The sequence below is a fragment of the Lissotriton vulgaris genome, chromosome 3_1, assembly GCF_964263255.1.
Source record: "Lissotriton vulgaris chromosome 3_1, aLisVul1.2, whole genome shotgun sequence".
NCBI classification, from domain to species: domain Eukaryota; kingdom Metazoa; phylum Chordata; class Amphibia; order Caudata; family Salamandridae; genus Lissotriton; species Lissotriton vulgaris.
Window position 1 is genome coordinate 750,993,042 of NC_141689.1, and position 27,380 is coordinate 751,020,421.

Here is a 27,380-nt window from a genome sequence, read left to right on the forward strand (position 1 = left end):
TCTTCGTTCCGTCTCGAGCTCACGTGCAGCGAGGTGGTGCAGCTTCAGAGCACAGGAACAAGAGGATGCTTCCTTGGCTTGTTGCTCCTTTTATCCGTCTTCAGGGCGGGCGTAAACCCGCCCCGGCCTGCCCCGAGGGTGTGGCCCGGCCGCGTCAGTGTCTAGGCCAGCCCACTCCAGGGCGGGAAAAAGGCGCGCCCCGGCTACGCCGCTTTGGGCATACCAGCCGAGACTCGCCTCCCGCCCAAGATGGCTTCCCGGGGGGATCGTGGTACTCCGCCATACGTTCGGGGGGACCGAATGGTCGCCCCTTTCCAAAAACATTACATATAAGAATCTTATTTTACTTCCAGAACTCATCAGAAAACATTTTTATTCGAAATGAACACTTCATAGTGAAAACAGATATTGCACTCATTTCAAACCATGTGATATGTGCACATATATCTATACACCTAAGTCAATGTATCACAATAATAACCACTTGCTAACATAGACACTTAAAGAAAAAATCTTTCTTACTTTAGGAAACTAATTGATTTTTTGGACCTGGACAGTGTTGTAAAGACTGGTAAGTTGTTCAGACCTTTAACAGTGTTGCAAGGACTCCAGCAACGTGGTTTTCTGATCACTGTCTAAAACAAAACGGGTGCGTTAATCTACCAGTTCTATTGTCATGTTTATTCAACCTATTTTCTCATTCAGTTATATAAGATTTACCTGATGGCTTTAATTCAAAATACACCTAGGTTGGGATCTTCGAACGATATTTTTGGTACCTGGTGTCCCTCAGTTATCCAAACACACGGTGATCTAGAGTCTGTCTGGAAAGATGACAACATATTGTTTAATGTAAATTGACCTATTGCAATATGCATCATGTAGTCGCTTGAGGCTCTGATGACTGTTTTACAGGCATACAACTAAAAATTTCAATTTATGTAATTATTGACATCAGTTTAAACTTATTGGTCTACTGTGTTCCATTTACTGCCAGTATATCTGATGCACAGTCATACCTTGTAGTATTAAGACACATGCATCCTTATTCTCTACAATTAGTTACTATTCATATAAAAAGTGTTCAGAAGAAACTACTTTTTAAAGCACGATTGTGCCTAGCGTCATCCTTGTTACCATGTAGGATAAAGCGTCAGTCTTTCTCTTAAAGGAACCTCATTATTAAGTTCAAGATTGGTGCTTGCTTTAAGCTGTTGCTTTAACCGAGATAATCCTTTCAAATCTAATATCGCCAACCCGAGAAACCCAAAAGGTAACTAGAGTGTAGCGCAGAGTGGATACATTATAACCACTTATAACCACTTGAAGGGCTCGTGTTATACTTCGAGTTAGAGAGTTACTCTAGACTGCAGTTATGTTGTCGCCATTAAATGCGCGAGATATCAAAACATAATTTCATGCTCAGTAACGGTGGTCAAGTTTAAAGAAAGCAGCCTCAACTGAACTTTGAAAATACAGCAGCAGCGTCACGGACGGCAATCCTCTCAGCGGGAGTTTCGCGAACGTAACAGAGCCGCTGGGGAGTCCTTTTTCAATCATTTTTACCGGAAGTCGTGGTTCTTTGACCTGGATGTGAGCAGTTCGTCCCTTATGTCAGACATCTTGAAAAGTTCAAGTTTTCTAATTGTTGTTGGTAACTTAATATCTACCTCGCTATCCGAAGGGGTGAAAAGTATAGATATCGTTGTTCTATATTTCTTTCCTGATTTTTATTCTTGGAGATACAGCTAGTTAGTCTTGCGTGATCCTGTTGTGGCGACATTAGACTAGGAGGAATTATTCTTAAAAACGGATGACTTATGTGGCGGCCATCTTGGACTGTCGAGTAATCCAAGTCCAAGATGGCCACCACACAAGTCATCCGTTTTTAAGAATAATTCCTTACCACCACTGCATCCACTTCACTTTCCACACCACCGTCTCACCCAAACCCACCCTGCGCCCGCCACGACTGAACTGGAGCAAGATCACAGAGGAGCACCTCAACACCACCCTCTGTCAAATCCGCCCTCCGCGGCGTACCCCAAGGATCTTTACTCAGCCCCACGCTCTTCAACATCTACATGAACCCCCTCACCGCCATCGTCAGACAGCATGGCCTCAGCATCGTTTCCCTACGCTGACAACACCCAGCTCATCCTCTCGCACATGAAGAATCCTGAAGGCACCAGACTCTGCTTCCAGGAAGGAATGAAGAATGTGGTGACCTGGATGAAGGACAGCTGCCTGAAGCTAAACTCTAAAAGACCGAGGTCCTCATCCTCAACCCCTGCACCTTTGCCTAGGACTACACCTGATGGCCCTCGGGAGCCCACAAACCACTACAAACCACGCTCAGAACCTCGCATCATCTAGGACGCCTCCCTCTTCATGAACCGCCAGATCAACGCCAGCTTCAACTTCCTCTGCATCATCTGTAAGACCTTCAAATGGATCCCTCCCGACTGCAGAAGAACAGTCACCCAAGCACTCATTGCCAGCAGACTGGACTACGGCAACGCCCTTTACGCTGGAACCAACAAAACTCCTAGTCAAGAAGAGGGTCACCTTTAAACTCCTCACCCAAGCCTACAAATCCCTCAACAACATCGGCCCCAAATACCTCAACAAGAGAGTATCCTTCCACGTACCCAAGAGGAACCTCCGCTCCTCCGACCTCGCCCTAGCAGAGGTCCCCCGAATCCGCAGAGACAGAACCTAGGGAAGAGCTTTCTCCTACATCGCAGCTAAAACCTGGACCATGCTCCCATTGAACATCAGACGCTCCATGCACACATTCAGGAAGGACCTCAAGACCAGGCCCTTAGACTGATCCAGAGCTGCTGTCTCCCCTCCCTCCCTCCCCAGTGCCTTGAGACCCTTGTGGGTAAATAGCAGTCTTTATAAACCCCTGATTGATTGACATTCACATATGTCAGTGGGTTGAAGCATTACCTGTAACTCAGGCTTTTATGCCCCTTACTGCACATCTGATGTAACGCTTGTACAATTCCCAAAGTACAAAAATAACAATAGAAGTAAGGAAACCTTGAATTGCTTGGACAGCCATAAACATTGTTTCCATCTATTTTTAAAGAGAAAAAAAATTGAACAGAATTTAAGAATGTGAAATGTTTGAGCTGCTGTTTTGTGCTAAAGTTAAATTAACTAAACATCTGGAGTTATTAAGCCGTATATAATCGCAGGTAAAAGTAATGTCTGATAGATCCGCAGATTCCTTACCATCAATATTCCCCAGGGTTCAAACTGGATCCAGACACTTTTGATGTACTGTACCTCTGCACACCAGTAGGTGGTGGTGTTCAGCTCCATGTGGCATTGTCGGAGTCATCTGCGTGGCAACGTTGTGTTTATTGCTTATATAGTGGCCATCCCAGCACATTTACATCAGTTCTTTTCTTTCCTCACCAGTCAGCGCTGATCTGGAGAGAGCTATGCCCCGTCAGTTTTTAACTGACCTTTTTTGGCCTTTTGGTTAATATTTTTTGCGAGAATTTGTCTCCTGGTGTAAGAATGTCCACTAAAAGGCAGATTTCATAACATGCAGTGCCTGTCACCACCAGATTTCGGTGACTGACTCGCACTTGGTTTGTCTTTGGTGTCCGGACTGTGCGATCATGACGTCAAGGCATGCAAGTATTGCTGTGCCGTGCATTCAAGCTCCTTGCCATGTGCTGCCGATCGACCTCCCAACATTCCAGATGTCTCTCATGAGGAAGTTCCTGAGATCCTTCACAGAGCCGCTCCTGGCAATCGTTGTCCCATTCAAGGCGTGGGGAAAATCCAGTAAGTGCTACTAGAAAAACATGTAGGCAAATAGGTCTTTAACTTCACTGTGTAAGTCTTTGGATGAGACACGGGGCCGTCTGCACTCCAGGCAAGCTCTGTGGTGGAGCCCGTGACTGGGCCGTCCCGTGCCTCCATGAGTTTCAGGGAGTTGGAGCAACCCCAGCCCAGCTAAAGGAATTTTATGAGGCAAGCACCTCGTCTTTGGGTGACCGACCCTTCTGGAGTGCCCTCGGGCCCCATGGATTCAGAAGGGGCAGCTACTTGTTTTCGGCCAGTGAGCCTCCCCTTACCGCCAGTCGGGCCCCTCCTTACCGCCAGTCTGGCCCCTGGGATCAAGTGATTGATTCAGAGTGGCACTGGTCGAGTGACCTTGACCTTACCTAGCGCCCACTTCAGTGCCAACTCCCCGGGTGCCACGGACGCCTATTGGTGGTGTTCCCACATCAACATTCCCTACTCAGACACAGCACCAGTGCCACATGTTGGCCTGGATTGGATGATGAATGGAAAGGGTATGAGGTCCCTTATGGTTACCAGCCCTTAGAAAATCCTGAGAACATCTACTTTGAGAATCGGGCGGAATCCAGTGGACTGGACACCTTACCAGACACTGTCCTTGGTCTCTTCCCCTACTGGCGCTATGGAGGAGGGTGCCTCGTTCACTATGGTGGTGAGGAGGGCAGCCTTTTTGGACAAAACTCACATACGATCTGGGACCCGAGGCATACTCCAGCAATTGCTGACCAGCGAGATTCAACCAAATTTGCCATTTGATGTGGGCTGGATCCGACCGACTTACTGGGCAGACACATTTCATTGTCTTTGGCCCTTAGTCTCCACTCCTGTTTCAGAACCACTGACTGTTCGGGGGATGTACAGACCTCACTTATGGACATGCCCCTTGATGGCTCCTGTTTTTTGGGAGAGAAGGTAGACTCCGGGCTAGAGTGCTTTAAAGAAGGCAGAGCTATTGCCAGGTCTTTAGGCCTTTCATGGTCCCTCGCCAACCCCAGTCCTGCTTCCACTCCTTTTGTGGCCAAATAAGGGGCTTTCAACCATGTCTCTACTCTTCAGCCACCACTGCCAGCAGTTTGCACAATTTTTTTGTGGCCCAGGATGCTGTTCCCATAGAGCACATGTGACAGATAGCCATAGGTTCAGCCAGGGCTAAAGAACGGTGATGGATTAAACCCAGATCTGTTGACTGGGTGTGAGTGTTTGATTGGTTCAGATGCTCCGTCCATCACCACCCCCCTTTTGTACCGCTTTTGGCCGCCATAAGTGTGGCAGGGTATGCTCAGACGTGAGTCCCTTGCTCACTTTGCCACTGGATTCAAGCAAGCCGGCCTGAAGACGGCTGGAATGCCAGAAACCGGTCCTCGGGAGCTTGTTTACGGTCCACGGAAGGCATGGCTTGGCAGTTCAGGCTGGACTGTTCCCATGAGGCACAGGGTCAGACAGATTTGCATATGGCCATGTCTGAACTGGGGGCAGAGTGGGCTAAAGAACAGTGATGGATTAAACCCAGATCTGTTGACTGGGTGTGAGTGTTTGATTGGTTCAGATGCTCCGTCCATCACCACCCCCTTTTGTACCACTTTTGGCCGCCATAAGTGTGGCAGGGTATGCTCCGACGTGAGTCCCTTGCTCACTTTGCCACTGGATTCACGCAAGCCGGGCTGAAGACGGCTGTAATGTCAGAAACCGGTCCTAGGAAGCTTGTTTCCCGTCCAGGGAAGGCATGGCTTGGCAGTTCGGGCTGGACTCTTCCCATGAGGCACAGGGTCAGACTGATTTGCATATGGCCATGTCTGAACTGGGGTGGCAGAGTGGGCTAAAGAATGGTGATGGATTAAACCCAGCTCTGTTGACTGGGTGTGAGTGTTTGATTGGTTCAGATTCTTCATCCATCACCACCCCCTTTTGTACTGCTTAGTCCTCCGATCAGGCTGCCTCTTCGGGAGGATCTTATGTCACAGCACCAGGGCATGGTTCTGCACTCAAACCTCAAAATGCTTTGCCTTCATGTGTGGAGATTGAGTGGTGACAGTTGACCGTTCCCGACCTTCTTCCTGAAGTCTGCAATGTGATTTTGGCAGCCAGGTGTCCTTCCATCAAGACGGGATGCGCATACCATTGGAACAAATTTGAGGTGTACGGATAAACACGTTGATTTTCTGTCTGCACCCCTTTTCCCAGGTTATTCTGTTTATACTCTCCTTGTCCCTACAGGGCTCTGTTTTGGGAACATTACAAGGTTATCTTTGTGCCATTCCAGCATTTTTGCGGTTGCTAGACCAGGCAGCCCTTTTTAAATTCCCCCACTGTAAATAGGTTCCTGAATATTCCACAGCATATGTTCCCACCAGCGCCTTTTATTATGCCCTAGTGGGACCTAAATCTGATTCTTACACTCCTGTTGTACACTCTCTTAGAGCCGCTCCACAACTGGCCACTTAGACTTTTCACCATCAAAACAGCCTTCCTGGTGGCGATAACATCAGCCATGATGGTCAATGAGTTACATGCACTGTCAGCAAATCCTCAATACCTTACCTTCTATCCAGACAAGCCGGTCCTCTGGACTCGAGCACCCTTTTTACCGAAGGCTGTAACTCTTCTCCATGTAGACTAGTCCATCACTCTGCCTACTTTTTACACTCTGCCGTTTCCCTCTAAGGAAAAGGACACACTCCACTGGCTGGAGCTAAAAAGAGCTTTGGTGACCTACCTCAGTCGTACTTGTGACTTCCGGGTGGACGATCAACTCTTCGTGGGGTATGTCGGGCCAATAAAGGGAAGGCAGTGCAGAACCGGACCATCTCACGATGCATAGTGTCTACATCGAAATCTGCAACGCATTGGCCAAAAAGCAGCTGCCTGAGGGTTTGCATGCTCACTCTACTAGAGCAAAGGCTGCGACCACTGTGTTAGCTCGCGGAGTTCCTGTCATGGATTTCTGTTAAGCAACAACGTGGGCTTCCTTGCACACAGTTACGAAACACTGCTTTCTGGACAGTCTGGTCTAGTGTGACAATCACTTTGCCCATTCAGTCCTACAGGAGTTTTTAGTCTAATCCATATCCCAATCCCATCTCAGGGAGGTGTCTATTCTGAGGTAAGAAATCTGTGGCTAGGAGTCTCTAGCAGATGAAAAAGTTACTTATCTTCAGTAATTCCTTCTCTGGTAGAGACTCCATCTAGCCTCATATTCCTTACTGACCCTCCCACCCTCCCCTTTCTGAGACCAGATTATAGTGTAAAGGGTTCACCCTTTTAAAAAGGCCCTAGCTTAACACACCAGTGGTCAGTGCTTATCATGGCTCTGTGCTTCTGGCATGATAAGGCGCGAAAAGAAACTGATGTCAGCACGCTGGGGTGGCGCCTATATGCACGCACGTAATTTCCGGCGCAGACAATGCCGATGAATACACACACAGCCGAGTGACACCACCTACTGGTGCGCAGGCCTACCGCTCGTCTAAAGATTCCGGATAAAGTCCGATGCCTGGGGAATAATTCTAGAAGTAAGGGATCTGCAGCTAGATAGTCTCTTCCAGATAAGACATTACTGAAGGTAAGTTACTTGTTCTATAGGAAAATAACTTCATGTGCTACTTAATGCCAAGGCTTGTGTGCACCAGTACAGCACCAGGCGAGGTGCAAATTAAAAACATTTCCTCTTCTGGTGATTACTGCATCTGTCCTCATCTCGTATTGTAACCATTTTGATTGAATGTCGGCATCACTTAATAGGAACCCCGGGTATGTGAGATAATGCAAGTACTTTTAAGATGCTTATTGCGTTTGCCTACACAATTTTGTTCAAGACGATGCATACCGTAAAATGGCTATTTGAGGAATTTGACTTTACTTAATCTATGATACTGGTTTCTGTGTGACCGTCAACATGCCTAATAGCGTCCCTCATTGTGACGATCAAGTACATAGGACTTTTAAAGTTTGTTTTTTTATTGACATTATGGTGACGACATTTGTTTGCATAAGGTAAAGTATTTTAGCTCTGGTAGTGTTTTCTGCACTTTCCATATTGCTAACATTATACAGTTGAGAGAGCGCAATTTGAATGAAAAGTATATCTGTACCATATTTACAAGCATATCGCATAAAACGTAGAAGTTGTAACATGAAATAGCATTTGTAGCATAAAGTTAGCCGATGTAACTTAAGTAATAGGAAATGTATCTGTATTCACTTTAGAATATGCATTAGAGAGACCGTACACGTAGTGGGCTAATATAGAAATGTGTAGAAATTCTTAAGAACAGTAGAACGTGCTAAACTGAAAATACGTGTGTAATTATTAAACTGAGAAAGCGGTGAAACGTAAAGCAAAGAAATGCGCAGACTATATAGCACTGTGTAAGAAACGAGAATAAATGTTGTATTTTATGTAACATGGATTTCAAGTATAATCACTGATTTGCTGATTCAAATATATATAAATGTGTGTTAAAGGTTATACTGTGTAGAAGAGTTGTAGGAATGTTAGAAAGTGTGGTCATGTGTGGTTTTAACCTAACTGACCAAGGGTTCGCAGGAGTGTAGTCCGCTGCACGTAATTTAGTGGGCTCACAGGAATAGGGGATAGCCTTGATCTGAACGTGCGAGACAAGAGTCAAGGGTCTTGTTAGATTTAAGGTGACAATGCTGGACGAAGTTTATGGCCTAAGTGAGATAAGAGACGCTTGGAATTTGGGTCTTGTTTAGAAATGACCGTTCACAGGACCAAACGAGGTTACGAACACAATCGTAAAGAATAGAGTTCTGTTGAGGTGAAAGACTTTGCTCTGAAAGTGTCAACTGGAATGTCAATGAGGTTACCAGCAAGATGACGAAGATGGTGCCTAAGAAGCAAGGTCAACTTAACGGACGACGCGAAGAGATGAAGCTATGGAAAGAACCAGAAATGACATCATGTGAATGTATACGTGGTGGGCGTCAAGGGGCGTTCCACCCATACTGTGATTGTGTATTTAGGGACAGCACCCCGGGGAGAAGATAGCGCAGATGGCATGAGCAGATGGCCTGAGAGAAAAGAGCAGAGCGCAAGAGAGCAGTAGGCCGAGGACCCTTAGAGAGCGGATGGGTAGGCAGAAAGGGTACTGCTTCTCGATAAGTTACTATTAGAGGCTAAGAGAGTTTGAACTTCTTTGGAAGTCAAACTGCTGACACCTTTTTTAGGTAAGGAACTTGCGAAGTAGGGATGTCACCTAGCATAGAGTAGGGACAGGTTTAACTTGTTTATTCTTTTTGTAGATGACGCAACGGAACCACTTTGTGTCTATGCTTTTTAATCTGTTGATTCTGGAATTGATATTGATTGTATTCTTTTGTAGACTTAGATTCTTTAGGGAATTTATGTTCCTTTTAGTTCCTGTCTATTTGTTGAATCTTATCCTGAGAGGATTGTATATGCAATTAATTCTGATTTTATATTAAACTTTTAAAACTTTATCAGTCGTAAGTGGTTCTTCAGAGTTGTGTCAGTCTATGGGGTTGATTTAACCTATGTGGGGTTTGCCTTTTACTCAATGACAGAAAATAATCGATCCAAAATATATGAATGAGATAGGTATCTAAGCGATCAGAAAAGATATCAAAATCTCATTCCCCGCAGTTGGTAGCAGAGAAAGATGGTTTTCTTCTTGAGGAAGGCAACCTAGGTCAGGTCTAGATTACCCCTAGGTCCCTAGTCATCGACGACCAGAAGAAGAATCCCTGCCGAAGAAGGTGCTGACGGTGCGTCGAGAGAAAAGCAGCAGAGTCGGTCGAGAGTGAGTATAAGGGTCATGCGTTGCCAGATTGCGGTGTTTTGTGTTGTACCTATGTTGTAATGTCAAGCGGAGTTGAATGCCTGTAGTGTGATTGAGGGAAGGTTGTGAGCGCACGCAACCGGATAAAATCTTAAGATCCAGAGAAGGGCTTAAGTGGTTCGGGTGTATCGAACACCCAGAGTAATTGTCTACCATTGTAAAGGGGGTCATGAGGTACCATTGATCGCCCGTAGGACCGATGATAGGGGGAGTGACAGAGTGAGTGTATGAGTAACGGACGCTGGTCGGACGTTTACTGTGTGTAAGTAACCTATCAGTTAAGGCGAGCGTCTGAAGTGAGAGGAAGACGTCTCGTCAGTTGAGGTGACAATTACAGTTAGACTGTGGACGTACAGTCAAGAAAAGTGATCGCTTGGACGGAAGTAGTAATTTTTCGGCGTATGAATGAAAACGCATGCAAGACCGTGAGACGAGTTGAGAAAGGAGGGGAACTGCTGCAGAGGGGACGAGTGACGTCAGCGTAGAGCCCCGCTGGGATTGGCCGGTCAGTGTAGAACCGCGCTGGGATAGGCTGGTCAGCGAGAGCCGCGTAGGGATTGGTTGGTTTGTCATCGGGAAGTAAATAAGAGAAATAAGGAAAATCGTAGATCTTGAAAATGAAGTGTTTTAAACGTTTAAGGGCGATCTTTAAGAGAGATAGAGGAAGCTTGTATGCAGGGGAAGAAGCTCCACCAGAAGGCACACCAGCTTATTATATGGCTGTGAATGTAGGATTACACTCAATACTATGGATCTCTGAGTGGAGTAAGCTAACAGAAGGAAATGAGGAACCGACGTTCCCGAGATACGGGACGTTTAGGATAGAAGCATTGAACCAACTGAAAGCGGTAATGCTCGCAACGAGACCTCTACCGAGGCCAACACAGTTCGAAGCCCTTAGTGCATGGTTTAGAACGGCACACGAAAAGAGCTTGAATAGGCGCCAAGAAAGAGTGAGACGATCGGTAAAAGCAGTGCAGGATGCTAAACGATTGCGCGTGAAGCCCATACCTGGCTGGAGAGAGCAGTCGATATCTGTTTGCCCGTTACTAAGTGCAGAGGTAATGTTCATCGCCCTCCAGCCCCTTGGTACAACGATGAATTAAAGCTAGAAAAAACCAAGTGTAAGGCATTAGAGCGGAAGTGGCGCAAACATTACGATCCTTTAAAAAAGGAAATTTATCGTAGTGCCAGAAACCTCTACCACAGAGCCTGCACTAGAGCCAAGGCATGCTACATAACTGAGACTATCAACACAGCCGCAAACAAAGCACGGACTCTTTTTAACACTGTTAAGGAACTGGCCGGAGCAAATTCTATGGCGGCCGCACCTCCCCTGACCCCTCAAAAATGTCAAAATCTTGCCACGTATTTTGTGGAAAAGATAGAGAATATTATTGCCAATATTAATCCTCTGGTGAGGGATGACGGGGAAGTTCCGTCCCCACCTTTGGTAAATCAAATAGGACCTCGGCTTGACTCTTGGCCACCTATCTCCTTGGACATTCTGAAATCCTTAGCTGCGTCCATTAAATCAGGCTCTCCCTGTGATCCTCTCCCCATTAACATCCTGAGGCAGCTGGACGACTCAGCCCTGGGGACTATTGCTGAGACATTAAATGCCTCCATTCATCTGGCAACTGTCCCAGCGGCTTGGAAGCATGCCATGGTCAGCCCTCTATTGAAAAAGCCGGCGGCTGATCCTGAGGTGCTGGCCAATTACCGCCCAATTTCCCTGTTACCTGCGTTCTCTAAGATCTTAGAGAAGCACATTCACGGTGTACTCTCAATATACACGGAGAACAATAATCTACTCCATTTTACTCAGTCAGGTTTTAGGGCAGGCCATTCCACCGAGTCCGCCCTCTTGGGAGTCACCGAGAAGATCAGGGGACTTTTGGATGAGGGGCACACGGTTGCTCTTGTCTTACTTGATCTAAGTGCGGCCTTCGACACCATCTCACACAACAGACTACTTGCTAGGCTGAGTGATGATGGTGTCGGAGGGAAAGCGCTTGACTGGATCGCGTCCTACTTGAGCAACCGGACGTTTCAGATCTCGTCATCGCAAGCTCAGTCAGACACCTTTCTGTCTCCACATGGCGTGCCTCAGGGCTCAATCTTGAGCCCGTTGTTTTTTAATCTGTATCTCCGCCCACTCGCCGATCTAGCTGAGCGAGTTGGCCTAGAACTTATGACTTATGCGGATGATTCGCAGATTATTTTTTCTCTCACCAACTCAAAGCCTTCATCCCCCTCTGCGTTGAAAACAGGCCTTCAGGAAGTCTTCAGCTGGATGTCAACTAATCAGCTGAAGCTTAACGGGGAGAAGACGGAGATTCTTCTCCTAGGGAAAAAGAGAGATCTATGGCAGGATACCCATTGGCCGCCTTCCCTGGGTGCTTTCCCCTGCCCGGCCACTCAAGTCAGAAACTTAGGGGTATGCATTGATGACTCTTTATCAATGAAACAGCAGGTAAACAAAGTAGCTGGTATGTGCTTCACCATCCTGAAATGGTTACGGAAGATCATCTGGATGCTGCCTATGGATACCCAGAAGACCGTAGTCAATGCACTGATTACACCTAGGCTTGACTACGGTAACATCTTATATCTGGGCTCCAATTTAGCTGTGATTAGGCGGCTCCAACTGGTCCAAAATTCCGCCGCCAGGCTGCTATGTAAGATCCCTAGGACAGCTAGAATCTCAAAGCACCTAAAGGACCTGCACTGGCTTAGAGTTGAGAACCGGGTCCGGTTCAAAGCATTGACCTACATGTTTAGGATCAAGGCAGGGACCGCACCAAAGTACCTGCAGAATCTGGTTAGGCCCTACGTTCCTGAACGAAACCTCCGCTCTTCAAATGGAGCCAACTTTGTGGTTCCTAGATTTAAACTGGCCCGTATGGGGGGAAAGTCTTTCTCCCATCTGGGACCAGTTCTTTGGAACTCTTTGCCTTTAGCCCTGCGTAAGGAGGTAAATCTCGCCAGTTTTAAGAAAGGTGTAAAAACCTGGCTCTTTAATAAATAATTGCAGGCTTCTAATAGGTTGTTCTTCTGCGCTTTCAGTGTTCTCAGCTCTCATATCTTTTGCGCCGGGAAACCCTTTGTGGGTATCTGCGCGCATTAGAAGTGCAAAAAATAAATAAATAAAATAATAAATGGGACGATGAAGCTAAAAAGTGGAGGGTGCAAAAAATAGAAGCAGACAAACTGTTCACAATGTTAGAGACTACGGGAGAAAAGAAACCTCTAGAAGAAGATGAAGATAGCGAGCCGGATGAGGATCTGATAGAGAGGCTATTATTAGATAGACCACCTCCGTACAACAGAGAAGCCGAAAGTCCCGAACTACAGCAAGGAGACGGAGCTAGGTGGGGGGGAATATAAACCGCTCCCAGTAACAGAGTGGGATTCCAAGAAAGGTGAGGAAGTACCTCAATCTAGTCCCGTACAGAGAGTAGTAGGAAGATTCGTGGTCCAGAAGGTGCCAGAAACGCAGCATGCAAGGTCGTATCAATTGCCGGATGCTCTACAAGTACCTGTTACCATAGGTCCTATAGTGTCAATCTACAACCCAGAGGGAGCCCAGCAGGAGGAACAGGCACGATGGGACAGGGAAAGGGCAGAGATGGAAAGCAGGAATAATACGATCAATTCCCAAAGGCAGTTGCTAGGACCAAAGAGTCGGAGTACCCCATTGGATTCAGCAACGGGTCCCTGGATAGAACAAGGGGGTCAGAGAGGACAGATGGATCTGAGGGGACCGAAACCGAAAACCTTTAAGGAATTAAGGGAGTATTTGAAAGAATGGGATGATGCCGAAGAGACTCAGAATAAAAAGTTAGAAACAGAAGTAGAATGGAGAGATCAGGATAACAGGATCCTCTCTCACTGCGGAGCTGGCGAAAGCAGCCCCGAGTGGGAGAGAGGGAGTCAAGGAAACAAGGGAGATACTTGCCATACCATCAGTGGCAATAGACAAATGTGTGAAGACAGGAGTGCAGGGTGTGGGGGAGTGCCTCGCCTCATCCTTAGAGAGGGAGAACGTAAGACACAGGAGTACCAAAATAGTTTCAGGTGCACTCACCATGCCCCAGATGAGAATGCGCAACATTGGAGTCACGAGAATATGGAGAGTCGCGAAAGGTCTCGCCATACATCCAGTGATCACGGACGGGATCGCGGGAACATGGAGGACCGTGAAGGACCCTTCCATTTATTGAGTGACACCAGACAGCAAGGGAATAGCAGTGATATAGAACAGAACGGAGGATCCTATCTTGCATCTAGAGAGACCGAGCCGAAAAGACAGAACGCAGTAATAGGGGATAGAACATTGTTCCACCATACCCCAAGGGAGGATGGGAGAGCTTGGGATCTAGAGAGGTGGGAACAAAGAGAAGCAAGAAGGACGCCTCATAACTCACCTGCACCGAGACGTAGGGCTCGTAGTGGGGGTGAGAGGGATGTAAACGAACAACCTAGGAGTGAGGTACTGAGAGCTGAGATAAAAGCAAAACGGCTCGATGTAATGAGTTTGAAATCAGATTTGGATGAAATCATAGACGGCACAGTGCCAATGGAAAGGATAGAGCTGTATGAACCGGATGAAATACTGTTTATGTCTAAGGATGTTACTCGGAGAGCGAGGTCAGCTCATGAAAATTTATCTAATTTGGCAAACAGGTATATGATAGACCTATCACGAACTAAAGCGTTACAGGGCAACCATAGGCTAAATTCCACGGATCAGGATCTAGATGAGCGTAGGACGATTGGGCTGAAAGTACACATAAAGGAACTGATCCTGATTATCAGAGTATGGAGGGATTTGGATAAATGGGAGGAAAGATGGTCTAAGAGGGGATCCGTCAGAAGGAGTACACTTGCGAGGTCCCCGGATGGAGAGCTAATGCGAATGGAAGCTTTTCCTTTGCGAGAGATCGCGAACGGAAGCTACGTGCATGTACCCTGGAGTAGGGGGGATTTAGCGGCATTTACCAATTCCTTTCCAAAGCTAAGGGAGAACCCCGTCGAGTGGTATAAGCAGGTAGAGAGGTTTGTGAAGATCTCTAAGGTACTGTGGATCGATTTGAACACTCTGTTTGATATCGTAGTACCCGGAGATTTGTGGACGGCATGTAAACTTAGTGTCGAATGGCCCATTTGTGAACCCGCAAGGGATGCCCAGACGAATGGTCCATCAGAGAGAGTCATGGAAAAGTACGAGAGGGTAATTGCATGGTTAAAAGAGAAGGTGCCGGTGCAGGACATAGACTGGGTTAAGATAGATCGAACAACTCAGGAACCTAAAGAGACCGTTCACGAGTTCTATGAGAGATTGCTGAAAGCATTCAAACAGTACAGTGGGTTGGACGTGATGGATCCTAAAGACATAGGACAGTTTGTGTCGAAGTTTGTCCTAGGATTGAGGCCAGACATAAGCCTGATGATTCAACAGCATTTGATTTGTTGGCAGAACAAACCTTTAGATGAGATTCTGAGGTATGCAAGGTACTGTAGCGATGAAATAGATTCAAAAGCAAAGAAACTGAAGGAAAAGCTGATGTTGGTGCAGATGCAATCAGCTGGAAAGGGTGGACAGCGGCAACAGGGAACAGGAACACTAGGAAAGAAACCGAATAATCAAAGCAGAGATGAGGAAGAAAGACCGAGACCGAGGGTAGATATCGCGACACTGAAAAAGACAACGAGGTGCCATCAGTGTAACGAGGTGGGACATTGGAGACGCGAGTGTCCCTATAATGTCAAGACGGGGGAATTAGAACAGGAGGAGGATGAGGTTCAAACCAGCATGGTGAAGGGAACAGCAGTCCCGAAGGGAAAGTTTATCAAAGGGGGGACTCAGACTCCTCGAGCACCGTTCCCTCAACCGCCTCGCATTACAAATGGAGGAAAAACCTATAGACAACTGCCACTGTTCGTAGGAGGAGAAGAATGCTACTACGTTGATCCTCTTACGGGGCAACGAGTGAATAGGGAAGAAGACTGTACTCTAGGAGCAGCCCTGGAGGTAGACCAGAGAGGACCATACGTAGAAGCTGAGGTGGCTGGATGTCCTACGACCTTTTTGGTAGACACGGGGGCCACTCGATCCACTTTGAGATCAGCGGTAGTCCCAGGTTTGCCAATGTCGGGAGAGACGATTCAGGTGGTAGGAGTCGCAAATAGGAGAATGACGAATCCTCTGACTGAACCAGTGTCAGTGAAGATAGGAAATTACAGTGATGAACATCAGTTTGTGATTTGTGATTCTAGCCCTGTGTGTCTGCTAGGAAGAGATCTGTTGGTAAACTAAATTGCACCACATATTGCACGCCTGAAGGAGTAGAAGTGCAGACAAACGATGATGATGCCGATTTTAAGGTTGTAAACTCGCAGGGATGCGTGGAACTATATCCTACCCGAACGGTGGAGGAGCTTCCACAGGACTTGAAGGAGACCGTGTCAGCTGAGGTGTGGGATTTTACTGGAGAAGAAATAGGACTGATCAAAGGGGTAGAACCAGTAAAGATCATGGTAAAACCCAATGCCGAGTATCCAAGAACACCACAATATAAGTTGACACCGGAAACAATTGCAGGAATAAAGCCTGTGATCGAATCCATGATTAAACAGGGAATACTGAAGGAGATCGTGGGAAGTCCATGTAACTCCCCGATTATGGGTTTGCAGAAGCCTAGTGGAAAATACAGAATAGTGCAGGACCTTCGAAAGATTAATAATATCGTTGTTTCATGTTGTCCAGTGGTACCGAATCCATCAGTGATATTGTTTCAGATACCGTTCCAAGCTGAATGGTTTACAGTGATAGATTTGTGTCAGGCTTTCTTTTCGATCCCTTTAGATGAGGAGAGCCAGTATCTGTTCGCTTTTAAGCTGGAAAATCGCGTTCTAACATGGTGTCGTATTCCCCAGGGGTATACAGAAAGCCCATCGATTTTTAACCAGCTGCTGAAGAAAAATCTTGAAAGTCTAGTATTGCCCAAGAACTCGGTTCTGGTCCAGTATATAGACGACCTCCTAGTGGCGTCAGAAACTGAGGAAGCTTGCAAAGTGGACACCATCACCTTACTAAATCACTTGGCCGAGAACGGACACAAGGTGTCTCCAAGTAAATTGCAGTATTGTTTGACTGAAGTGCAATACTTGGGCCACCGGATTGAAAAGGGAAAACGGAAGGTGTCTCCAGACAGAATAGAGGCGATCATGAAAATGAACGCGCCTAAAACACAAAGAGAAGTCAGGATGTTTCTAGGCATGGTCGGTTATTGTCGGCAGTGGATAGCCAACTTTTCACTGAAGGCAAAACCTTTACTAAAACTGACGCACAAGGGAGTGAGTGATCCGGTACCATGGGACAAAGATTGTTTGATGGCATTTTTGCAGCTGAGGGAGGACTTGTGTCGTGCCCCGGCTTTAGGAATGCCTGATTACGAAAAACCATTTTTGCTTTACTGCTGCGAAAGGGAAGGTTGTGCTTTAGCAGTTTTGGCCCAGATACACGGCAATGCGCGTAGGCCAGTTGCTTACTTTTCGGCTACATTAGATCCAGTAGCCGCAGCGTTGCCCGGATGTCTCAAATCCGTAGCTGCAACGGGTGTCAGCATTGAAAGATGTGAAAATGTGGTAATGGGACATCAGTTAGTGGTGTACGTACCGCATTCTGTGGAATTGTTAATGACCAGGACTAAGACTCATCATTTGACAAATAGTAGGCTCACACGCTACGAGCAAGTCATATTGGCTGCTGAGAATGTGACCCTAAAGAGATGCTCTGTCTTGAATCCTGCTACTTTGATGCCACTTCCAAATGAGATTGATGATGAAATTTGTACAGATCATGACTGCCTTGATGTGACTGAACTATGCACCAAACCGAGACCAGATATCGTAGATGAGCCATTGACTGACCCCGATGAAATATTCTTTGTTGATGGTTCATGCGTAAGAGACGATATCGGTCAGCTGAGAGCAGCATATGCAGTTTGTACTATCACCGGAGTGGTGGAAGCCGCCTGCCTGGAAGGAGTACATTCCGCTCAGGTAGCTGAAATCATTGCTTTGACCCGTGCCTGTTTGGCAGGCAACAAAATTCGAGTCACCATATACACCGATAGCCAGTATGGTTTCGGGGTAGTTCACGATTACGGGCAGTTATGGTCTCAAAGAGGTTACATGACCTCCTCGGGTTCTCCTATTAGGAATGGAGAATTCGTGAGATTATTGTTAGAGGCATTGCAAGGTCCGACAGCCATAGCGGTTGTCAAATGCGCCGCGCACACGAAGAATACAGACTTTGTGTCGCAAGGTAACCGCTACGCAGACGAAGTTGCACGTTATTGTGCAGAACAGGGATATTCTCACACCAATGTAAAAGTGGGGGGAATACAGGAAAGAACTGAGTTGACTATGTTGTTAGACACTGTAGATACATGGGACGAATTAAAGTGTGTTCAGGAAAATGCTCCAGATGATGAGAAAAAAGCATGGGAGACAGCTGGATGTACCAAAAGTGAAATGAATTTTTGGATTTCTGCAGATGGGAGAGCAGTTTTACCAAACGAACTTGTTAGTCCAATGGCAAGGAAATTGCATGGACCAGCACACATAGGTAGAGATGCTATGGTGAGAGTATTCAGACAAACGTGGTTTAATCCGAAGTTTAGAGTAGCGGCAGAAGCAGTATGTCAGCGTTGTGCGATCTGTCAGCAACTAAACGTAGGAAAGGGAACACCAGTTACTTTGAGTCACATAGGGAGGTCTGGGGGGCCTTTCAATAGAATGCAGCTGGATTTTATTGAAATGCCTAAGTGCAATCGACTCAGATATGTCTTAGTGATTGTCTGTATATTTTCTAGATGGGTTGAAGCTTACCCTACCCGTAGGTGCGATACACTTACAGTAGCAAAATTGTTGCTTAGAGAGCTGATACCGAGGTTTGGGGTGCCATCCTCTTTGGAATCGGACAGAGGAACTCATTTCAACAGCGAAATAGTGAAGATGCTATGTTCAGCCTTGAGTATCGATCAGAAGCTCCACTGTAGTTATCGACCAGAAGCTTCAGGGATCGTAGAGCAAATCAACAGCACGATAAAATCCAGACTTGCCAAAGTTTGTTCATCGACATCCCTGAGTTGGCCAGATGCACTTCCATTGGTTCTTATGAGCATACGTAGCACACCAGATAGAAGAACAGGTCTCTCTCCACACGAGGTGCTAATGGGAAGAGCTATGAGATTGCCATCGGTTCCGACTGCAGCATTGTTGAACATCACAGACGATTTGATCTTGGACTACTGCAAGGGACTATCTGATGCCATTCATTCTGTGTCCCTCCAGGTCCAGGCTGCAGAGGTTCCATCAGCACAAGACTTGTGTCCGGGGGACTGGGTCCTGGTGAAGAAGCATGTCAGGAAGAACTGTCTAGACGTGCGCTGGCGAGGACCGTTCCAAGTCATACTAGTTACGAACACTGCTGTAAAGTGTGGAGGCTTGCCCAACTGGATACATGCCTCACACACCCGAAGAGTTCCAGCACCTCTGGAAGAAACAGCTCCTCTCTCGGATGAGAATCCAGCGGAAAGCGGAGAAGCCACAGAGCGGGAAAGCCAAGCTGTAGAGGTGATTGAAGAGGCTGAGCCTGTGTCGGAGCAGGCCGACGACGGTCAGGACACCAGTGGGACCGAAGTCGTCTCAGAAGAGGAAAATAGCTGGGAGTTCGAGTCAGATACCGAACAAGCTGCAAGTGATCAAGAGACGAGTCCAAGAACAAGGAGCAGGAGGACAAGGAATGGAGAAGCTAGTTGGCCGGAAAGAAGGAGAAGGTCAAGCTTGAGAGCAAATCCAGAGAGCACCCTTGTCCCGATCTCTGAAGATTCAGAGCTAGACGAAGAAGCTACGGACTCAGGCTCTGAGAGTCCGAGAAGATCAAGAAGGGTACGTGTGCCCTGCAGAAGGTACGCCACCCCTGAATGGACTTATCTAGCAGATGTCTTGGGGACAGAGATCTGGGAGAGTGAGAGAAGTGCAAGTGATCAATCTCGATCCATTTGTGGCAGTGGAGATATGGATGTTGACGCCTGGAATCGAGACTGAGGGGTTACTGACTTTCACACTTCCCATTCCCTTTTACCTAAGTCGGATCAAAGACCTAGTACTGAATCGATTAGAGTTTCCGACTTTTGGTCAACAAATACCAGAACAAGAAGAAAAAGTCATTCGTTTAGAATTATTGGAACATGTTATTAGAGCTGCAGGTACGAGAATCATTGTAGATGCATAAAGACTTTTGTGTTTAAGCTATAAAGAAGAAGATAACCTAGCGCCGAGTGGAAAGAAGAATAAAATTAGGGATTACATTTAGAGGACGGAGAAGGGTTAGGGTTGTCTATTACTGAAGATAAAAAGACATTGTTGTGAAAAAGGAGACTTTTGTTGCTAAAGAGCGCTTCACAGACTGAGAAAGCAAACAAAGCAAGACAAAGACTTGAAAAGGAACTTTTCTTCGAAAAGGAAAGAGCTACGCTGTTTTGATAACATGGAGAATGGCAACCCAAACCGAAAAGCCAAATGCATAATAGGTACACTAATAGCGGTAGTAATTTTTCTTATTATTACAGTAGTTACCATATCATACATAGTAGGACATGCAAGTGAAAAAGAGACAACAGATGTAAAGCCTGTAACGACTTTGAAACCTGCTCTTGTTGGGAAGAAGGAGGAGAGCAATGTAATCCGTGAAAAGGCGTTACTGGCAAATGAAGCTCGTAGGTTACATGTAGACGAGTCGCAGGGAAATTTTAGATCAAACGCATATGCCAAGCTATTGTACAAGTATATTGATGCCATGGAGGCCAAAGATTGTTATGTTTGCATGCAATTGCCGGCTTCCGTAGATGAAGGCATCAGATATCATCATCTCCCACTGACTTATGGGATAACATGTAGTTTATTGCTCAGTATATTTTATGTTAGAGAAGGGTTCGAGTACTACTTTTCAAATTATGATTCGGTACTGCCTGAAGTCCCGAATTATAAGCAAATGAATAAGTGGGACTACTATAAAAAGGAGGATAGATTAGCAAAATTCTTTCTTCCTTGGGATACATTAGATACTTCATATGCACGCAGAAACAATCTGACTTGCAAAGTGTCAGAGGTAGAGAAAAAGTTCATAGGACAAGTAGATGACCGGTACAGAAGGCAGAAGATTCTAAAAATGTCAGGACAGTGGAAAACAGATTGGACCGAAGAAGAAAAAGCACACAAGAAGAAGGGTAGCAATGGTCCAATAGCTTTAGATAGAACGCAGAAAGGAAAGTTATGTTTAACTCGAAGCAAGACGTATTATGAGAGTGTATTTGTAGGTGAAGTAAATTGCGAACATGCTTTTAGGTTAGAGTACTACACGAAAGATTTTATGAAAGGGATGCAAGCGATTCCAAATGTATATTTTGTATGTGGAAGAAATGCCTATGTAAAACTGCCTGACAATTGGTATGGTTCGTGTTACTTGGCAATTGTCTTCCCCAAAATATATCATGCAAAGGATTTAGCGGTCATAGAAGGAAAGGCTTCGACAAGAGCGAAAAGGGAAATAGGAGATGCTGAGGTAGTTGGAGACATATTTGGAGCGATGTTTCCTATGTTAGGTTTAATACTTAACGATGTTAAGATCAGGAGACTAGCTACAGTCGTAGATAGATTATCTGCAAGTACTGCAAGGTCATTGATGCTAGTAGAAGGAGAGATGCAGTCGATTAGGGCAATGGTTCTTCAGAATCGTCTTGCTTTAGATGTTCTGCTAGCAAAAGAGGGCGGAGTTTGCAAGGCTTTGAAGGTCCAGGAATGTTGTACTTATATTCCAGATAATTCAAAACCACTTGAGAAAGTTATACGGAATATTACACAGATACACCAAGAAATCGAAGATTTAACAAAAATAAATGTTTGGGAGAAAGTAGGTCATGGAGTAGGAAAAGTTGGAAATTGGTTTGCCAACCTTGGTAAAAGCGTTGTGTGGTACATATTGAAACCTGTTTTGATAATATTGATTTGCATAATTACATTGTTGGGTTTAGTGAAACTGTACAAATGGTATAGGTCGAACCGGTTACAAAGGTCCATGAGAGAGCAAGAAAGGAGATTAGCTGCTTTACAAGATCAACAGTATAAAAGTTTACGAGCTCTCGAAACGATAAAAAGAGGGAATCTTGTAACTAGTTCTGTGTAAAGTGTCATTCAAATTGCAATTTTAGTGATGACCCCTAGAGGTCTTCAAAGGGGGGAACTGAGAGAGCGCAATTTGAATGAAAAGTATATCTGTACCATATTTACAAGCATATCGCATAAAACGTAGAAGTTGTAACATGAAATAGCATTTGTAGCATAAAGTTAGCCGATGTAACTTAAGTAATAGGAAATGTATCTGTATTCACTTTAGAATATGCATTAGAGAGACCGTACACGTAGTGGGCTAATATAGAAATGTGTAGAAATGCTTAAGAACAGTAGAACGTGCTAAACTGAAAATACGTGTGTAATTATTAAACGGAGAAAGCGGTGAAACGTAAAGCAAAGAAATGTGCAGACTATATAGCACTGTGTAAGAAACGAGAATAAATGGTGTATTTTATGTAACTTGGATTTCAAGTATAATCACTGATTTGCTGATTCAAATATATATAAATGTGTGTTAAAGGTTATACTGTGTAGAAGAGTTGTAGGAATGTTAGAAAGTGTGGTCATGTGTGGTTTTAACCTAACTGACCAAGGGTTCGCAGGAGTGTAGTCCGCTGCACGTAATTTAGTGGGCTCACAGGAATAGGGGATAGCCTTGATCTGAACGTGCGAGACAAGAGTCAAGGGTCTTGTTAGATTTAAGGTGACAATGCTGGACGAAGTTTATGGCCTAAGTGAGATAAGAGACGCTTGGAATTTGGGTCTTGTTTAGAAATGACCGTTCACAGGACCAAACGAGGTTACGAACACAATCGTAAAGAATAGAGTTCTGTTGAGGTGAAAGACTTTGCTCTGAAAGTGTCAACTGGAATGTCAATGAGGTTACCAGCAAGATGACGAAGATGGTGCCTAAGAAGCAAGGTCAACTTAACGGACGACGCGAAGAGATGAAGCTATGGAAAGAACCAGAAATGACATCATGTGAATGTATACGTGGTGGGCGTCAAGGGGCGTTCCACCCATACTGTGATCGTGTATTTAGGGACAGCACCCTGGGGAGAAGATAGCGCAGATGGCATGAGCAGATGGCCTGAGAGAAAAGAGCAGAGCGCAAGAGAGCAGTAGGCCGAGGACCCTTAGAGAGCGGATGGGTAGGCAGAAAGGGTACTGCTTCTCGATAAGTTACTATTAGAGGCTAAGAGAGTTTGAACTTCTTTGGAAGTCAAACTGCTGACACCTTTTTTAGGTAAGGAACTTGCGAAGTAGGGATGTCACCTAGCATAGAGTAGGGACAGGTTTAACTTGTTTATTCTTTTTGTAGATGACGCAACGGAACCACTTTGTGTCTATGCTTTTTAATCTGTTGATTCTGGAATTGATATTGATTGTATTCTTTTGTAGACTTAGATTCTTTAGGGAATTTATGTTCCTTTTAGTTCCTGTCTATTTGTTGAATCTTATCCTGAGAGGATTGTATATGCAATTAATTCTGATTTTATATTAAACTTTTAAAACTTTATCAGTCGTAAGTGGTTCTTCAGAGTTGTGTCAGTCTATGGGGTTGATTTAACCTATGTGGGGTTTGCCTTTTACTCAATGACAGAAAATAATCGATCCAAAATATATGAATGAGATAGGTATCTAAGCGATCAGAAAAGATATCAAAATCTCATTCCCCGCACAGTCTACGTTGTGGATGTTTTCATGATGCTTTGTTGTTTGTTTCCATGTTGATCTATAATGGGGGATTGTACATGCAGTCTTACTTTGCATATATTTATATTCCCAAAATAAATGTACAGCACAAAAGAGTAAATTAATGGCTGCTCAGTAAAATAGAATAACAAAGTACACAAAAAAATCTGCAAACCTGTAATAACTGTTGACTCCAGTGCGTCTAAAAGAAGGTTGCTTTTGAGATTACCCATCTGTTACATGCTAAATTTCAAAAAGACATAAAAAATGTTGCCTGGGGCGACTGGTGACCGAAGAGCTCTAAGACTAGCAAGACTAGTATCCCGTCTTCACATGACATTTAAGTAAGACGTTGTGTAGGATACTTCTCAAGTAACTCTGCAGCAGTGCCGTTATGCAATATTTTTATACGTATATCCTCTGAGCTTTTGCTGTAAAAGCAAACAACTGCCGGTTGTTAAAAGGTCGTACTTTTGAATTACTACACAGTAATTTTCTTTTCTTTTAGATTGCAGCTTCCTATGGAAACTTTATTTGTATCTTTGAACCAGTGACCCTTTTGACACAGAAGATTGCTCAAGCTACTGTAAGTGCACTAATTTCATAGTTGCATGACATATTAATGATATTACGGATTTTTTTAAATGTCTGGTTGGCGATTCACGCCTTGTTTTTGTCACTAATGATGACACAATACACAGAAACTGGCTTTGCATCAGCTCCCCTCAGTTATTGGCTACACTGAAAGATCCACCTTCCGCCATTGCTTGATTGCAGAGTCTTTTACGTGAGGATTGGCCTGCAGGACTATTGAGCTGTTATAACTTTAAATTCCCCGCTCATGGTTGAAAGAAACTTTATTAATTGGGCAGCTGAGCACTCTTTAGTTGCGAGCCTTCCCCAGCAGTCCCGATATAGATGACTTGAGCCTCAGCCAGCCATACACCGGCCTCACCTATCAGAGTAAGAAGCCATCAGCTGCAAGGCTGATGGACTCTCACCAGACCCAACCAAGACACGCATGGTAAGAGGTCTTGACTGGTGCGTGCCATAGCATTCACAAGTTGTTGTCTTTTGTAGGGGGGAGTGAGTCCTTCCACCTGAAGATGCCAACTATGGAACTGTTTACCCACAACATAATATCCACTGACAACCCCCTTCTCTTCAAAAAACTACTCAGGAATTGGCTCTACCCAACATAAGCACCATACACAAACCGAAATATGCAGCATTTTTCACTGTATAGAAGAAGCATGTATTTGTACTATAGATATTTACCTATATATGTGTATTGCTTTGTATAAGCATGTTAAATAATTGTTTAAAAAGAACATTTTTTAAAGTACAACACTTGAAAATCAGAGTTTATCTAATGCATCTTTAATCTACATATACTTACTTTCATTATGCATCTACATACCTTCCATGTACTTGGATCTATATATTTATTACTTTTCTCCTATTAAGCATATTCAATGCACTATCCTATTTCTCACCCTTACCTCAATCAGTATCTTTAATCTACATATACTTAATTCCTTTATGCATTTATATACTTTCCATATACTTATGAATCTAAATATGTATTACTTTCTTCTAATTCAGCATATCTAATGCACTACCCTATTTTTCACCCTATACCTTACTCAATATATCTTCTACCGCAACTCTCTGACTCATCTCAAACCTCTGCACTTTCTGCTTTAATTGTCTATGTATGTTTGTGCAACAGTAGTTTGAAAGTTACTCCTGACCTACAGGCACACACGCTATTATAAAAATCAGTCATTTAATGAGCTTTGTCTACAGATGAGTTGCAGCCTTGGGATATGTTTCTACCAAAGGTTGATTGACTCACCCACATTACCTAATTTCTTTGGTTATCATGCCTGTTAGAAAGCACAGTGGCTAAAACATCTGTTTAGGTCTGTGCACAACCCTGGCATATATAAATATCCTGTTGTGACTTAGCGTTTATCCCTTCAGAGGTCAATAAAAGTGTGCTTGCGACAGGAAAATAATTGGAACTTAGAAAAATCATTCGGTGTTAAAATACTTGGTATTCATAAAGTATGCGACTATGCTTTTGGAAAACCAAATGCTCGTTGAGTAGTTTACACTCCTAGAAACAATGGATATGAGAAAACAAAATGTGTACAGATCACTGAAGAACTCTCATAGCCCACAATGGCAAAGCAGTATATCTGGCTTTTAAAGGGTTAGTTCATGCAAACGCAGACCCACATCCAGAATCGTCTTGAGGACTTTTGTGGTCTGCGGCAACACATATTTTTGGGGCTCCTGTTTGGAGCAACTTTAAATTATATTACCCATTTTCAGCTAGTTCAAGTGTGTATAATGCCGACCAAACTTTCAGAAATGCTGGTCGCTCAAAAACAGTAGAAATGTACCTTGCCACCAAATGTGGCTTGGCAAGAGTCCTAAAATCATTAAGCTGACGCTGTCAATAACAGAACAAGCATGACATAGTCAAAAGGTCTCGCATTTGGAACATTGTGTGTTTAGCTAGAGCTATTGGTTTTGCCAATGTTTGTTAGCTTAGTTGGTGTGGTCAGACCTCACAGAGAGAATATAGCATGCCTCACAGAGCAGCGCATGCGTGCTGACTCTAGGCTCGACCTAAACATGTCCCTGGCTGGGCCCCCCCCACCCACCCCTTCCTTTAATCCCTCCAGCTCAGCTCACTGATATTTCTTCAGAATCTCTCAAGGTTTGCGCTCCCGCCATACAATATGCTGAACCAAAACAAAACATGTTTAACCCCTTCGCTGCGGCGGCTATTCCGCCGCAGCGCTAAAGGGGCGGGGCAGCCGCGCGGCGGCCGCATGCTGGTGACAGAGCCGCTCCGTCACCAGCCGTGGTTGAGCTATGCTGGTGACGGAGCGGTTCTGTCATGACCCGCCCCGCTCATTAGAACGCCCGCGCGAAATCAGCGCCGCGCAGGCGCGGCGGCCGGGCCATGACGGAACCGCTCCGTCATCAGCACAGCTCAACTGTAGCTGATGACGGAGCGGTTCCGTCATCAGCATGGAAGGGGTTAAAATAGGAAAACACATATTATGAACGTTTTTTTTTTTTTTTTTGTAAACTACAACAGCCGAGCTTTAAGTGGGCCGGGTCAGTTTTTAAAAGCAGGTGCAGAGACTCTTCCCTATCGGGCCTTCCGTTTTTACACTTGGGTTGAAAAAAAAACCTTAACTGCAATAGTACAAAATCTCACTGCCTTTAATGTAACTAAAAAGAGACTAGTTTTTCAGTTTTATACAGTGAAAACTTGGAACACTTTACCTGAGCGCCAGTTACATTACACAAGGGCATATTCATTTTTTGAATCGCAGAACGTCCGGCTCGAACCTGTTTTCTGATCTCAAAGGTCGGCTGCTCTAGTCTTACACCACAACCTCGGCCATAAGAGCGAGTAGCATTTTTAATTTCATATACAACTAAGTGATAGTTGCTTATTTATCTTATGCAATTTACAACTATTGACAAAGCCAATAGTCCTGGCTTGTTGTAGGTGTAATATTAGTTGGTTTATTATATGTCTGGAAGAATGGACAGAAGCAGCAAAATACCAGTCGGGTGGAACACTATGCTAAGCACAGATTTTTAGTTTAAGTGTTTTAAGCCACGCACTTAATTACAGCGGCCACGCCCCTATGAGACCATCCACTTTTTTCATTCCACTTAAATCCCTGTACAACAGCAAACATATGGTAATGACATCCCCTGTCCAAGCAGTCTTCTTTCAAATATTCAAAGTTCTTTGTGGTTGGAAAAATTACAGATGAAAAACTCTTATGTTTTGCG

At 44.9% G+C, this 27,380-nt stretch overlaps 1 protein-coding gene across 2 annotated transcripts in view; it reads left to right on the plus strand.

Moving 5' to 3' along the window:
- Positions 1 to 27,380, plus strand: part of DMXL1 (Dmx like 1) — a 2,236,090-nt gene that overhangs the window by 199,801 nt on the left and 2,008,909 nt on the right. For both annotated transcript variants that reach the window (XM_086961064.1, XM_086961065.1), the window contains exon 3: positions 24,058 to 24,135. In XM_086961064.1, coding sequence (XP_086817190.1) covers positions 24,058 to 24,135 — 78 coding nt within the window. The remainder of the gene's footprint in view (positions 1 to 24,057; positions 24,136 to 27,380) is intronic.